Source organism: Chaetura pelagica, unplaced genomic scaffold (assembly GCF_000747805.2).
Source record: "Chaetura pelagica isolate M959 unplaced genomic scaffold, ChaPel_1.0 scaffold427, whole genome shotgun sequence".
NCBI classification, from domain to species: domain Eukaryota; kingdom Metazoa; phylum Chordata; class Aves; order Apodiformes; family Apodidae; genus Chaetura; species Chaetura pelagica.
The window spans coordinates 124,636-140,950 of record NW_009953904.1 but is presented as its reverse complement, the minus strand read 5'-3'; the positions used below and the strand labels follow the sequence as shown (position 1 = coordinate 140,950).

The 16,315-nt window shown below is 48.8% G+C and overlaps 2 protein-coding genes across 2 annotated transcripts in view; one reads left to right on the top strand and one right to left on the bottom strand.

The window, feature by feature from the left end:
- SFXN5 (sideroflexin 5) overlaps window positions 1-16,315 on the top strand; it is a 96,007-nt gene that overhangs the window by 36,736 nt on the left and 42,956 nt on the right. Inside the window, exons 7-9 of the mRNA XM_010001415.1 lie at window positions 2,141-2,194; window positions 4,027-4,083; window positions 4,947-5,012. Of these exons, the coding sequence (XP_009999717.1) occupies window positions 2,141-2,194; window positions 4,027-4,083; window positions 4,947-5,012 (177 nt within the window). The remainder of the gene's footprint in view (window positions 1-2,140; window positions 2,195-4,026; window positions 4,084-4,946; window positions 5,013-16,315) is intronic.
- On the bottom strand, window positions 7,384-10,238 carry LOC104392056 (non-histone chromosomal protein HMG-17-like). Its single transcript, XM_010001411.1, has 3 exons — window positions 10,218-10,238; window positions 7,586-7,681; window positions 7,384-7,389 (listed from the first exon to the last, which is right to left on the bottom strand). Exons 1-3 carry the CDS (start codon window positions 10,236-10,238, stop codon window positions 7,384-7,386), a joined length of 123 nt encoding a protein of 40 aa, XP_009999713.1.

The following is a 16,315-nucleotide window of genomic DNA, read 5'->3' as shown; positions in this document are numbered from 1 at the left end:
TCTCCATGTGGCAAATTCAGCCCAAGACTGGGTGGTGAGGATGGAGCAGAAGTCCTGCTGCTGTTCCCAGCTGCCACCCACAGCTTTAAGCACCTTATTTTCTTCAGCAATTTAAAAATGAGGAGGGTCTTGCTGAGGTTTCAAAGGATATCAGGAAGACCCGGGTGTTAACAGGGGGTCACAGATGACTCCTGCTGGCACAGAAGGCAGGACTTGGGGCTTGCAAGAGGAGATGCAACTGTGCCACGAGGCTGCTCGGGGCTGACAGATGACCAAGGGGTGGCTTTAGCCCTGGCTTTGGGGCCACAAAGGGCCATTTGCACCTGATCAGGCAATTGAATGTTTGTAGCTGGTACTTTTCTAGCTTTGAAAAGCTTCTCTTTAAAAGAAGTAAAATTGTTTTCCTTCTTAGTTATTTTCTGCCCCCCCTCCCCGACAGTAATTAAAAGTGAAACTGTACATTTCTTGACAGACTCTTGCACATATGGAGAGTTTGCATTTAAACGTGCCTCTTTCAGTCATACAGATTTTGGGTGCTCTTTTTTCTTATTTATTTATTTTCCTCTTTTCTTCTCCTCGGGCGCTTCGAGCTCCAGGCTGACAATGTAAGGAGCTGCCTACAGGCTTCCCTCTCCTCCAGAGCCTCATTTAGCCCCTTTGGCTTCAGGGATTAGAAGTCAGCTTTGGGGGCTGAGGAGGGTTCATCGCCTGTTGAATTCGTTTGGCGATGGGGAGCAATTAATGATGAGCTCTGCAGATTGAGCAGGAGTGGGAAAATCGGTGTCACTTGCGCAGCCTGGCGCTCGGCCAGCCAGCAAAGTCACTGCAACTTCACGAAGGGCTGTAGGAGGAAAAGCTGGAGGAGGGAAGAAGAGGAGGAGGAGGAGGAAGGAACGAAGATGGCAATGAAATCAGGCCTCCCAACCCTATTACCCTTTTGTTTGTTGTTGTTTGTCTCTCCTGTCCTCAAGCGTGGAAGTTGCCTCCTCTTCAACTGCTGCTGCTGCAGATGTGCAGGGATGGGTTTAGCTTCTCCCTTCCCTGCTCTGGTGGGGAAGTTTGCTTTCTTCTCAGCTTCTTAGGAATAAACGGCAGGAAAATGGTGCAGAGGATGGTCTGGGTTCATGAATGAGCTCACAACCTTCTCACCCTGATGCCTCAGAGATGTTTCAGTTCATGTGAGTGTCCTGAGAAGAAGTGTGTTTGGTTTTGAAAGGAGTTGTTCAGTCTTTGTACTCTTAACAAAGATGCAAGTGGGATTTTGTGACAAGAAGACCATCTTCATCAGACACCATCAGACATTTAAGGTGCAGGAGGGAAGAAAACTACAGTGACATTAGGAAGTATCTCATCTTACCCATTTCTTACCCAACAACTTGTCTTCCTGCCCATGTTTGGTGGGTTTATCATTGAGAATCCCCTTGTTTTGCATCCCTTTCCTCTTCTTCCACTTCTCATGGTTGCAGAGGAAAGGTTGCCATAAAACTGTGTCATCTGTCAGTCAGGCAGCAGCAGGCAACATCTGGACAGATGTGCTGGGATGGGCAGCCATAGCCTCTGGGAGACAGCAATCAACACAAGCAGGACTTTTCGCAGCTCCGAGTATGAGACATCAACAATTCTCTTCTCTTCAAACAAAATTCAGGCTCCCAAACAGGAGCACATGTGCTTCCAGGTGGCACTCCTGTCTTCAGATGTTCAAATCGAATCTCTTTCTTGTGCTTGAAACAGCAAAACGTGCCAAAGGAAAATAAGAAAACCCCTCTTCAGTGCCAGTAGTCACAATTTGAACTCTTGCAGTCGTGCAGTGTTTGTGTTACCCTCCAGAAGTACCTGGATTAAGGGATTGATTCTGTTTTAATGGGCAGAACCTGCTGCTGGGCTCTTCTCAAGGTGTGCTGCAGGCAAGAATTAAAGAGGCAAAGCCTTCACAGGCAGCTACATCACCAGTTTCACCAGTGGGAAACTGGGACACGATGGGCTGAAGGGAAGTTCAAGAACCGTAATGAAATAAAGCTGTAAATGGAGATAATTTATTCAAGTCATTAGAAATAAGCTTGTTGTTTGCCTGCCTAGCAGAGCACTGAGAGCAAATCAACGGTGCCTTTATTAATGAGTAAATAATCTCTTCTCTTTGCAGGTTGTTGGTCTCCTCTTGCCCAACCAGACGCTGGCATCCACTGTGTTTTGGCAGGTAACACTGGGTGGGGAATGTGATGGAAAGGGAAGGAGCAGTTGAGCTGTGTCTCAGGAACAACCCGATCACAGAATCACACAATATGAGGGGTTGGAAGGGACCTCCAAAGACCATTGAGTCCAACCTCCCTGCCAGAGCAGGACCAAAAAAAACAACAAACCAAAACAACTAGGGCAGGTCACTCAGAAAGGCATCTAAATGGGTCTTGAAAGTCTCCAGAGAAGGAGACTGCACAGCCTCTCTGAGGAGCCTGTCCCAGGGCTCTGTCACCCTCACAGCCAAGTTCTTCCTCATGATAGTGCACGTGATGATGCACGTGGCTCTTCTGCACTGGCAATGGTTTAATTCTTGGGGAGATGATATGGCTGGATATAATTAGGGAAAGGCTTGGTAGGTCTGGAAGGGGCTATAAAGAGACTGGTTTGCTTTCCAGCTCCCAGCTATTAATGCCATGACAAGAGAGATGCAAAATAGCCTGGGAGATCAAAACCAGTTTTCTGGACCCACTTTGTACAGGTGTAAAGGGTTGCTCAGGGTGTGCTTCCATGAAAATGTAGACCCTGAAGCTCACACATTGCTGTTTTGAAGACACCCTGTCAAGTAGTTAGAATTCTCTCGGGTGGGTTCTGGGGATTAAGAGTGAGGGGAGGAAGTGTGCACGAGAATGAGTTACATCCACAGTAAACACCCCACTGAGGGATAAGGGATACCAGTACAGGCTGAGGGAGGACACACTTGAGAGCAGCCCTGTGGAAAAAGACCTGGGAGTACTACTGGATCAAAAGCTGGACATGAGCCACCAATGTGCAGTTGCAGCCCAGAAGGCCAATGAATCCTGGGCTGCATCAAAAGAAGTGTGGCCAGCAGAGCAAGAGAGGTGATGAAAGCAAGGTTTGCTGAGTCCAAAGTCCCAGGCTAGAGAGCTGGTCAGCAGGGAGGTCATGCTCTTGGGCCATGGACTTGGCAATGACTGGGCTGACCCCTGTGTTTTAGGGCCTTGTTTCCCTCTATCTCTTCTCACCCCCACTTCATTCCCTCCCATGTCTCAGTTCTGGCCACAGCTGGAGAGGAGTCTGGGTCTGACACGCTCTGAACTGGGAACGTGGTGTTTTGGGGATTGAAGTTATCATGTTCTTTACGTTGCTACTCATCCATAGCTGCTGCTTTGGTGAGAAATCCTGCTCTGAAAGGTTGTTCCCAGAAATGCCAGTTTAGGGGCATCTAAGGTGGTACAACTTCTCATCTCCAGTTCCTCAGCTGGACCTCTTGTGACATCCTGCATGAGAAACATGGAGCTTAATAAGTGCCTGATGAACTGGCTGCTGGGCTCAGAGCTAATTCCTACATCAGTATGGATTTGGTGCTGGTGGACATAATGCCAGCAGCACCGAGGTGTCATGGAGTCCCATGGAGAAGATGGTGGGTAATGGGTGCAAGTTACTCCTGGAGAGATCTAGGTTGGACACCAGAAGAAAAGGTTTCACTATGAGAACAGCTGGACATGGGAATAATCTCCCCAGGGAAGTGATGAGTTCCCCAACAATGGAGCTGACAGGGTGCTTGGCCACCTCACCTCAACTGTGATCTTGCCTAGAAAGGTTGGACCAGCTGATTCTTGAGGTCCCTCCCAACCTGGCACTCTGTGATCCATGATTCTGTGATCCACGTGGGCGCGCCTGAGCCTTGGGAAGGGGGTGACAGATGGTGAGCAGGTCCAAAGGGCCACAGGTTTTCCCTCAGCATTCCCAGGTTGAGGGAACTTCGGTGTTGTTGTGATTCCTCTTTGTGAAGTGGTGTTTATGCCCTGTCTCTTCTCGTTTCCCCTTCAGTGGTTGAATCAGAGCCACAACGCCTGCGTCAACTATGCAAACCGCAACGCGACAAAGGTGAGGAGACCCAACATATGCAGCACATGCAGCACGTTGGGTCTGTTTTGACATGGAAACATAAGTCTTGTCTCCTCACTGTTAATAGAAGCTCTGGAGCCTCGGCAGAGTGTGGAATTTGGCTATTCCCCTCTGTAGGCTTCCATTTGGATCCTGAGCTGTAAATGGCTCGAGGATCTCGGCGTTGCTCGAGGCACACAAGTAACACTCAGTGCCTTTGAGCTGAACCAGTGGGTGGTTCTGTCTGGTATGAAGTGGTTTCATTTGATATGCAAATGAGCACAGAGCAAAATGGTATCTGGGTTTTTGGAGAGCAGAAGGTGGCTCCATGATGGTGCTGCTGTCTCCTGAGTGGTGCCGGGAAGTGGCGGGGCTGTTCCTGCTCTCTTCCCTCCCTTCAGCCTTCATGCATCCCGTGTCAGGATGTGGGAAGCTCAAGATGGGAAGCTGGGTTGGAAACCACCCAGATAATATTTCAAAGACAGGTATTGAATGTGGACAGTTTGGGGTTCATCACTGGTGTACCAGGATGCTAATTTTGTACCGTTTGCCGAGTTTCATTCACATAGTTTCTTGAAGCTGCTATTATTATAATTTTCTGATGCCAATTAATTTCCCATTCCCTCTAACCTTGCCCACGAGGCTACACCCTTCCCTGCTTTTGCCACTTCTAGATGACAGACCATGTGTCACAGAACAACGTGACAAAATTAAACCTGTCTCCGCTTTGAAACAAATAAACCGAGAACAAAACGAACAACAACAAAGAAAACACAGCCCAAAAAGCAACCCAAACAGCTCAGTTAGGGTTGAATAACCAGAAGTTTGTTTATTGAAAATATGTTTTGTTTTTCTTTCCAAAGCCTTCTCCGACGTCCAAGTTCATCCAGGGCTACTTGGGAGCTGTCATAAGTGCTGTCTCAATAGCAGTGGGTAACGCTTTCTATCGATGTACTCGAGTCACTGCTCCTTTGCAGTAGTGCTGCAGCTTCTGAGATGTTTGTTTGAATTGCCAAGCATGTTTAGCTTTTAATTGACAGAATTCAGTCAACATAACCAGAAAATATTTCGACTGTGAGGTTTAACTCTGTCTGTGCACGCCCAGACTTCTGAAGGGAAGGGAACTTCTCCCACTGGTGGCTTCCAGCACGTGGTGGGTCTGCACTGTGGCTTTGCTGCTGAGTGAGCTCAGATTATCCACATGCTTATGGTGAATGAGCCAAGTGAATGGTCCATGTGAATGGTCCAAGTTGAAAGAGTGACTCTGAGGCCCCATGGTGTGACTTCCTGAGAGGCTCTGGGAGATGTTCTCCTGGTGGGTCAGCACCTTGACTTGAAAGAAGCACAGTGCTTGAAATGGCATCTTTCAAGCTGGAAATGCTCTTCAAATCATCTCTGCAGCTTTTGGCACTGCTGAAGTGGTCTTGTGGTGCAGAGTTCACGCCTGGAATGCTCAGGTTCCCCAAAAGCACAAGTTGACATCTTTAGCAGGGTCAGCTAATTCCTAAGGAGACAGGTACATTTTTCAGGATCAGCTTATGGAAATTATTTCTTATGTTGGGTTTTCAAACAAGCCTCTGAAACGCCTGCTTGTCCCTTTGCTTCTGGAATGTTAAGGATCCTGCAGCAGGTTTTATTTTCTTTTCCCTTCAACCAAGATTCTTTTTTCCTTATTCTCAAGACACAGACATCCTTTTCCAGGCATTATTTCTGCACACAGAATGGGCCATGGGAGAAGGTCACTGCTTCTCCTGCTCACCAAGCTGTTTGTCCTCAGGTTCCCCAAAAGGGGGAACATTCTGGGAAAAGCTACATGGGCTTGTTTAGATTTCCTTACAAAGCAGCATGATTGTCTAGAGCTGGCTACAGATTGTTAGGAGAACCATGGAGGCAGGAGCTCCTGGCCAGGAACTGGCAGGGGTTTGACACATCATGTCCACCGTGGACAGCAGAAATTCTGCATGAAGCACAGCTGTGTTCTGCAGCTGCCAGGTTTCATAGAATCCCAGACTGGTTTGGGTTGGGAGGAACTTTAAAGATAATTTGGTTCCAACCTCCCTGCATGGGCAGGGGCACCTCCCACCAGACCAGGTTTCCCTAAGCCTGATCTCTAAGATCATCAAGTCCAGCCTATGTGTCCTGACCATCCCCAGCAGAGCAGCCAAGAGAAAACCCTGCAGAGCAGGGAATGATTTTTATTATTGTAAATACCTGGATGAATAACCAGCATCTCCTTGAGCAGTTCTGTGGTTTGTTTTGATTGTTTGTTTGTTGTTTGTTTGTTTTTTTAAATGATGATGACAAATAATAAAAAGAAATAGCCCCGAGGTTCCTTAGGTTGGCTTGCAAGGGCCTGAGCCCTCATTAACTGGTCTCTGCTGTCAGTTAGCAGCAAACCACCTCCCAGGGTGAGCCTGTTAGGACCAGATGACCTGCAAACAGGTGCCACTGCCCCCAGTGGGGCTGCTGAGCCCCCACAGTAATTAACAGCAGCCCTTCCGTGGCCGCGGTTGGCATGGACAGGGCCAGAGGGCTCGTGAAATGACACAGCAGTTGACTTGTGATTGTGCTTCCCATCCTCCTCACCCTCCCTGCCTTCCTCTAACAAGGGGGACAAACAAATTGCTGCCTCGCACCGAGGGAGGAGCAGATTTTGGCTTTGTGCTGCTGGTCGTTGAGCTGGGAGTCTTAGCACATCTTTGCAAATAACAGGGTTGTTTTCCTGGTTTAGAGAGAGGGGTAAAGGGCAAAGGGTGAGAGGACAAGGGGTGGTGGAGTAAAGCTTGAGGAGGGGAGATTTAGGTGAGACATGAGGAGGAAACTCTTTGCTGTGAGGGAGGTGAGACCCTGGCCCAGGTTGCCCAGGGAAGCTGTGGCTGCCCCATCCCTGGCAGTGTTGAAGGGCAGGTTGGATGGGGCTTGGAGCAGCCTGGGCTGGTGGGAGGTGTCCCTGCCCATGCAGGGGGGTTGGGACTGGATGATCTTGAACGTGCCTTTCAACCCAAACCATTCCATGATTCTACGAATTGCCAGCAGAGAGAAGCAATGCTGCTCTCAGATCTGGTCCCACACCTAGGACTCCTGATTTGCAGCCCTTCAGGATGAGTTTTTGGAGGAATTAATATTCCTTTTTTCAATATTTTTGAGTAGTTCCATATTTTTCCCAGCTCAACACAGTTCACAGCATGGCTGTGGGCAAGGAGACCCTTGCTGGGTCCTGAATTTTCTCTCCTGCCTTGCAGCACTGGGGTGAAGGTCTCGCTAGAAACAAGGCCAGCAAAGACATCAGAAGGGATTGGTTTAAGACTGAGTGTGAGGAAAGAGGTGAAAAGGCCAAGATGAGCCAACATGTGTTCATGAGCCAACAATGTGCCCTGGAAGCCAAGAGGCCAATGCTATCATGGGGTGCATTAAGAAGAGTGTGTTCAGAGCACAAGCCTAGACCCGCCTGTTTGATATGGAAAAAAGATTATTTGCTGACTAAGACAAGCTGCTGTTTTACCTGGTCTGTTTTGGCATCTCCATTTTCTGCAGGGTTGTTTCCCTCCTTGCCAGCATCAGCTTTCCCCTTCTTTCCCTTGGGCAACTTCTCACTCTTCTGCAAGGTGAGATGATGTACACACCATGACAATTAACAACACCCAGTCATTCAGCCACAAGAATCCAAAACTAAAGTGGTAAAAACCAACCTTGGATGTTGGCCCAAAAAGAACACACCACACAAATGTTTGCATGATTGGCACCGACTGCCAAGAGTGTTCACTTTGGTTTTGTTTACTGCACTTGTTGTAAAACTCAGAATTTGTCAGTGCCATCTTGAAGAAGTGATGAGGCAGCTGGATTTCATTACTACCTGTTCCATTATCCAAAGCTTTATTAGTTACTACCGGACAAATCTAAACCTCAGAACCTATTTACCTCTATAGAACTGAAACATGAGGAAAACTTTTTTATTGTGAGGGTACCAGAGCCCTGGGACAGGCTGCCCAGGGAGGTTGTGGAGTCTCCATCCCTGGAGACATTCCAAACCTGCCTGGTCATGTTCCTGTGGGGTCTGCTCTAGGGGATCCTGCTCTAGCAGAGGGGCTGGACTAGATGATCTCCAGAGGTTCCTTCCAACCCCCAGCACTCTGTGATTCTGTGCCAGATCTCTCCTATCTCTGGCTTCTCACCTGACACTTCAGCACAGTCCCTGCCACGGGGCACGTGCCGGGGCTGTTGGCTCCGCGACGTCTCCCGGCTCCGCTTGCAGCAGCAAATGTGTTTCGAGGAGCCTGTTTGCCACGAAGTAACCTAGATTTCTCTTTCTCCTTCTGTGGTTGTGGTTTATTTTTATCACGTTCTCCATCCACCAGCCTCCTTCCTGCCTTGTCTTTTGTTTGCTCTCGTTTTGCTGCTTCTCTCGACACTGAGCTCTAATTGTGTCGGGGGTTTGTTGGGAGGTTTTTTGGTGGGTTTTTTGTTGTCTTTTTTAAAAAAACAATCGAGTTGGATTCCTGGGATTAGGCTGTATTTGCTGATATCTGGCTGCTGTTCATGCTGGTGGTGTACGAAGCACAATTAATACCAGCTGGTTTTCCTAAGCAAGGCAAACAAAGGCAGAGAGTAGTAAAAAAGACTTGAGAAAGACCAAGCATATTTTAAATGTTTGGGGTTTTTCCCCCCCCCCCAAATATTCCAGTGCCAAGAGCTATACTGATCAGAGGGTTGGTAATGATAAAGAAACCCTTTCCAACATTTTTTATAAGTAGGTTTCTTGCTTTCAGATCCAAACTGGGTTTGTTGCTGCATTGCTGATGCCTTTTGCATCCTGTTCAGCTCTGGGGTGCTGTGGCCTTAGACTGGAGCTCTGGTCTGAGGTCAGGAGTGATTCTTGTGGCTGCAATTAGTTATCCATAAATTAAACCAGACAAGATAAGGGCTGTGAGGAGCTGCTCTCTGGTTTCTGGGTTGTCACTGGTGCTGAGACCAGTAGACTGGAGTTGTTTGGTTTCTCCATACGCCCTCCTTGAAGCATCTCACAGCGCTGCTGTTTCTGCCCTTGGTTTCCACAGTCTTTGGATCAGAGCTTTATACACCAGGTTTTTGCCTTCCACAACCACAATTTCAAATTCTGCCAAGCCCAGCTCCAAATCTTGCTCTTCATGATCTTGAAGACCCCTGCAGACTCTCCAAGGGGGATCTGATGTGCCCAGGTCATTAGCTCCTTGTCCATCTGTTGTCCAGTCCGTGTACCCTGGAGGTGCCATGTACATTGGTACTGCTGGGTTGTCCTCCCCTGCAGACAGGATGGGCTCTAATTAGTTGTAAAACACAAACAGAATGTGTTTACATCTATAGGAGTGTGTAACTTACCCAGGGAATGTCTCTCATGACTGCCAAGACACGATCATAGAATCATAGAATTGTTTTGGTTGGAAAAGGCCTTTCAGATCATCAGATCCAAATAATAACCCAGCCCTGCCAAGGCCACCACTGCCCCATGTCCCTCAGCACCACATCTACAGGGCTTGGAAACCCCTCCAGGGATGTGAACTCCCCCCCTGCCCTGGGCAGCCTGGGCCAGGGCCTGACAGCCCTTTTGGGGAAGGAATTGTTCCCAAGATCCAACCTAAACCTCTCCAACAGTGCTGGGCTTCCCCCTTGTGATAGGGATTTGATTCTGCCCCTATGAAGGGGGAAGCAAAACCACATGGGTGGGCTTGGGCATCTCTTAAGTGGAGGGATGGTGGGGTTTGTCCCAATTACTAAATTAACCAGGCTCCTTCCTTTCCCTTTCAAATGCACTGGGGTTTGTAACTTCCCAGAAGGTTTTTATGAAGTGGATGTTGGGGATTTATGGTCTTGTGGGTACAGAGGAAAACAAAAACATTGTTCTCACTTAGCAACCTGAGCTAAATTCTGACAAAAGTAGGTGTTTTGTCTTCTTTTGTGTAAAAGAGAGAGATGCAATGTCATGTAACCATGACTGCCAGCCAGGCTCTGTGTTTCCTAGTGATCTGCACACTTAAAATGTACCTGCCCAAGGACCTGAACGTTTCCTTTTGCTTCACCCTGTTGGGCAACCTTGGGTTAAACCCTCAGCTAATTAATGCCATTAATAAATTTGGTGCTGTCAGCTACTAATGACTCACCTTGGAGTTACTGCTGGTCATGGTGTATGGGAGGGTGTTTACAGGATCTCTTCACAGTCAGATCTGGGTCTTTTCATTTTAAAAGTGTCTCTTTGCTTCCTGACCCTAAATCCTGACTCTGGACAAGCCAGTGGAGGAAGGGAACCAGCACCAGTAGGGCCAGGGGTCCTCTGGCTCACTGTGGTGTGCACCTGGTGCTTTCACAACGGTGAGAGTGTGGAACCATAGAATCCCAGACTAGTTTGAGTTGGAAGGGACCTTCAAAGCTCATCCAGTCCCAACCCCCCTGCATGGGCAGGGACACCTCCCACCAGCCCAGGTTGCTCCAAGCCCCATCCAACCTGCCCTTCAACACTGCCAGGGATGGGGCAGCCACAGCTTCTCTGGGCAACCTGTGCCAGGCTCTCACCACCCTCACACTGAAGAATTTCTTCCTAATATATCATTTAAACCTCCTCTCTGAATGGTCTGAAACAATTCCCACTTGTTCTATTACTCCAAGCCCTTCTAAAAAGGACAGAAGCAAGACAGTTTAAAGACCTAATCAGGTTTGCTGAGGTATCACATGATACTTTTTTTTTTTGCCTTGGAAAAATGCAAGGGTAAAAAGCACTCCTGCTAGTCTGGCCTTGAGACCCCTGGTGCTCTTGATCTTGGTTTGTGGGTTTGGATGTGTTTTCATCCAGCAAACTGCTGGAGCAGCTGGGAGGTGTTAGGGCTCTGGCAGCTTGTCACCCCTCTTGTCTCTACAGTAGTTGTGCAGCAATGGAGTGTACAAGTGCTTCCTGGCTTGGGGCAAAGAAAAAGGGGACTTAGGTGAGTCTGTGGTTGCAACCAGCTGAGACAAGGTGGAGGTTAGTCCCTCCTACCTGCCTGTTGAAGGCTGGTGCCTCCAGGAATCCACAACTGGAGTTCAAAGACACCAGCAACAATCTGCTTAAGTGAGATGCGGCTCCGTCACTTGGAGAGGAGCACAGGGCAGAGCTCTCCCTGTGCAGAAGGTTCTGCAGTGCCAGTGCTGCAGCAGCCTCCAGTGTGCTGTATGGGAGCCCCTGCAGATCTTTGGGGTGCCCCTGGGAGCTTGGGCTTCTCTCTCAGCTCTGTTGCATGGCTGGGAAATGGAGACAAAAGCTGCATGACTTAGGGTCAGGACCAATGTGGGAAGCTCTTCAGAAACTCTAACCTAGATGCCTCAGGACTCTTAAGTCCTGCTTTCCCTGTAGGAGATCCGTGGCAGGGGCGTTGGAACTACATGAGCTTGAAAGTCCCTTCCAGTCCAAACCATCCTGTGATTCTGTGCAATCACTCTTCTCCAATGCAAGTGTCTTATTCAGTCATCCTGGGGCATCTTGATGTTATCTCCCAGAAAATACAGCTTTGTGGGGCCTCCTGTAGCTACTGTGGGGCTTCTGCAGAACATCTTGAATCCTTGAATCACTGTCAATTGTCTTTGAGATGTTTGATTGTGTTCCCGGGGGATTCATGGATTATAATTCATGCAGGAATCTCAACCCATTCAAGCACAGAGGTTACACAAACATTGTAACTCCTGAATTTTATATTTAGCTGTATCAGAAGAGAAAAAGCTGTGTATGAATCTAATGAGCAAAGCCCAGCATGGGTCTGAGGGTTCAGCTTAAAGCAGAAGCTGCTTCTGGACAAATGGACATTGCAAAAATGATTTTTTTTCTTCCCCTAAGGAAGCAGAGAAGTGGAGACTGTCCAAGGCTGAGGTTGTCCCTATTAAATCACATCAGCCTTGTAATTCCTGTGCCACAGGCAGCAGTGGCAATCCCTGTCCTTGAACCCCTGCTCCCACAGCTCAGGGAACTGGATCCCTGGGACCAGTTGCAAGGGATATGTTTGCTCCCATACACAGGTTTAAAAATCTTCTGATGACAGAGATTGAGAATAATAAAAACTCCCATTTCCAGCCCTGTCCTTTAAAAGAAAGCTGGGTGATGCTTGAGGGTTCAAACCAAAGTTAGAAGGAAAATCTAAGAATGTTAATTAGATGAATTGTGTGGTTTCCAGCTGGAGGAGAGGTTGCCCAGGGAAGCTGTGGCTGCCCCATCCCTGGCAGTGTTGAAGGGCAGGTTGGATGGGGCTTGGAGCAACCTGGGCTGCTGGGAGGTGTCCCTGCCCATGCAGGGGGGTTGGGACTGGATGATCTTGAAGGTCCCTTCCAACACAAACCAGTCTGGGATTCTATCATTCATGAGCAATAAGAAAACAGGATCTTGATTCCCCCCCGCCCTTAAGGAAGGACAGGACCAAGGCTTTGACTTGGGGGCAGCAGGAGCCTCCTTGCACTCAGCACTCCAGGGCAGCACCCCTGCTCCTACCCTTCCTGTCGGTGCCACCAGCCATGGGTTGTTCCTCCTCCCATTGCACACTTAGCTCACACACACAGAGGCAATTTTTCACTCTCCTCTCTAGGTGGAGGTGCCCCTGTGGATTTTTCTAATCCCAGCTCCTTCTTCCTGATAATTGTCTGCGAGCCGTGTGGAGCGGCTGCATTGACAGCCTGTGAATTTGGTGTGATGCCCATAATCAGCTTGTGAGACAGCACAGGAGGCCACCCACTGCCCTCAGGACTCTCTGCCACTTCGGGCAGTCAAGAAACACTTAGAAACTGGAGGAAGTCAGTACAAAGTAGGGCGAGGGATGGGAAGGGATGGAGGGTGGCTGGGAGGTTCCTCGGAGGGGAAGTGTTGCAGGGAGTCAGGAGCAGGAGGAAAAGCACAAGATTGGAGGGGTTGGAGATAACCCTGAGTTTGCTGCTCAAAATTATTAAAGGAAGGGATGCCCAGCTCCAAAGCCTGTCCTCCAATGCTCCCCTTCCTGCACCTCTTGTCTAATCATACTGTCATAGCACCATAGGGTGGTTTGGGTTGGAAGAGGCCTTACAGATCATCCAGTTCCAACCCCCCTGCATGGGCAGGGACACCTCCCACCAGCCCAGGCTGCTCCAAGCCCCGTCCAACCTGCCCTTCAACACTGCCAGGGATGGGGCAGCCACAGCTTCTCTGGACAACCTGGGCCAGGGTCTCACCTCCCTCACAGCAAAGCATTTCTTCCTAAAATCTCATCTCAATCTCCCCTCTTCCAGTTTAAAACCATCACCTCTTGTCCTCTCACTCCTTACCCTTATAAAAGCCCTATTCCCAGCTTTTTTTAGGTCTTCTTCAGGCACTGGAAGGTGCTCTGAGGTCTCCCTGGAGCCTTCTTTTCTCCAGGCTGCACAACCCCAACTCTCTCAGCCTGTCTCCTTAGCAGAGGTGCTCCAGCCCTCTGATCATCATCGTGATGGTACCAAGTCCAGATACCTGAAGACACCAGAAGAGAGTGGTACGATGACTTGGACTGGAAACCCAGCCCAGCAATTCCTCCATCAGGCCCATACATCATTGGAGCAGCAGCAGCCATTCCCAAGGCACAGCCTGGAGCCTTTGGTGCAGTGAAGACAAGGACATGGTGTGCCCTGGAGGCCACCCCATGCCCCCCACCCTGCCTCTGGGCCCAGGACTACATGGCAACCACCAGGTCTTTGCCAGCTGCTGCCTTCCAAGCCCCTTGTGCTTCCTTGCAGCCTTTTCTGTCTGCTCTCACTGCTGTGTCTTTGTTGCTAGCAAACTTGTCCCCATCCATGTCCTTTCCTCCTGCCCCAGCCCCTCCCACTTCTGTACAGGATCCAGATGGATGAAAAACTCCCTGTTGAGGCAACAACCTCTTGTCTTTGGCAGGAGCCCCAGCTGTCCTCCTTTCTCCATCATCTGCCACATCAAGTTTGTCCCAGCATCAACATTAATCCCCTCTTCTCCTGCTCACACCTCTCCTGCAGTCCTGCTTCTTTCTCAAGACTACACCATTTCCTTCCACTGGAGCCTCCAACCATGGGGCTGCTGTGGTCATCCCTCCTTCAGTTACCTTGGGTGGGACTCAAGTTCCCTCCTTTCCTTACTCTTGCTCCTCTCTTAACTTCCTTCTCCACTCTGATTGCTATTTCTTTCCCTTCCCTAATACTCCTCCATGCTGTTCCCCTTGACTTGGTAAAGCTCCAGCTGGTGAACAGCCCAGTTTTCCATCTCTCTGCCTCCATCTTCACCTCTCAGCCCTAATGAAGGATTTTTTTTCCTTCCTTCTCCTAATGCTCTTTTCTTCAGTTTGGCTGTATGGGACTCATCAGATCCAATTAGTGTTCTAATTCAGCAATCTGGTGATGTGAGGGGCTGAAGGATAAGCTGCTTTGGAGCCAGTCCCTCCCTCCAAGTTGACTTTATAGGTCACTTGGAGCAGCCAATGCCAACTGCAGGGTTCAGGGTTGCCCCAGTGCTACTGGAACCTGGGAAAGTTGAATCCCTTAAATCAGTGGAGATGCCACCAACACAGTTAATGAAGTCCAGTCTCAATGATGGTGGTGTCATCTGCCAAGGGATGTCCACTGTGCTGGCTGGTCTCCTAGAAGTCCTTTATTTCATAAATATTCCCTCTCAAAATGAAGTGAAATCACTTGGACTGCTAATGTATTTACTGTCCTAGAGCTGGTTGAAGATGTGTGAGGTCAGACCTTTGTTAAATGCCAACTTCAGGCATCCCAAAGCCATCTCTCATGCTTCAAAACCCTTAACAGCTATAAAGGGTAAAAACCCCCAAAAATCAGGGATTTAAAAAGAAAATAAATTTTAAACCAATTTCCTCTGCATTTAAAGCTCATGTCTTGGTGAACATGAGGTCAGAACTTTCTGAGACAAGAAGGAAAAGAAAGGAAACAAAGTTTTGGTTTATTCTTTGTGTGAGCACTCTGGTGGTGCCAACATCAAGTACAGCAACACAGCAAACCCTGTTCTGCTGTGACAGCGTTGATGGTGCTGGAAACAGAACCAGTAGCTAAATAAACAGCAGAAATTCTCAGCACCTGAAGATGGAGGGAGAAAGGAGCCTTGAAAAAGAAAAAAAATAGACAATTTGAAAAAGCTGGGCTTGTCCCCTAACCTGGGTCACAGTGCAGGAATATCCCAAACCAGTACCACACCAAAACCAGTGCTGCACCCCCATGCCCAGAGCTCCCAGCTGCAAGGAGGAACACTTGTCTTGCCTGAATTGAGACATCACCAGTGTAGATACCTTCATCTGGTCTGTATCTCTGGATTCCTTTGATGGGCAGCAGGGATGAGGCCCCTGTGGGGTCATTTTGTGTGAGCACCTGCTAATACCTGTCTTGGGAGGAGAATAAAAACCCTTATAAAAGCTCATTTCTCTGTGCAAAGGGAGCCTGTAGGATGAGAGGAAACAGCCTCAAGTTGCACCAGGGGAGGTTTAAATTGGATATTGAGAACAATTCATTCCCCAAAAGGGTTGTCAGGCCCTGGCCCAGGCTGCCCAGGGCAGGGGGGGAAGTCCCCATCCCTGGAGGGGTTTCCAAGCCCTGTAGATGTGGTGCTGAGGGACATGGGGCAGTGGTGGCCTTGGCAGTGCTGGGTGAATGGCTGGACACAATGATCTTGAAGGGCTTTTCCAACCCAAACAATTCTGATTCCACCATGCTGGGTGTGACAGATCCCACCTGCCTCTGCTCCGTGTTTGTACAGCACCGATGCTGGAGATCCCAGATCTGTGACTCAGGCTGTAGGCAGGGTGATGATAGCAACAATACTCCTGCAGTTGTTTTCTTCCTGATGAATTTGCCTCGACAGTCAGTGTTCCTTGGCCTGCCCCTAGGAATTAAACTCATTAAGCTCTCCTTGTTGATGGCCCTTTGGTCTGAGGGTGAGGAGCACCTGCTTGGTGGAGCCTCTCCTTGACCTGTTTACTTTCATCCAGCTTCGTGACCTGCAGGAAAGAGTTCACAGATTGGCTAAAGCAATTTCAAAACTGTAAAAAACAAAGCCTCATTAGTTTCCTAAATCCAGTCCTCATGTTGGAAATTTGGGAGATTGGATTTAAATCTATGGCAACATTTAATTTCATATTCACAGCGGGGTGGTTGCTGTAAGCGGAGGAGCGAGTTCATCTGCAGCACAAATTGAATCTGAAAGTAAAATGCTTTTATTGCCACTTGCCTCACAGCAGTGTCTCTCCCAGACTCATCTTTTCTG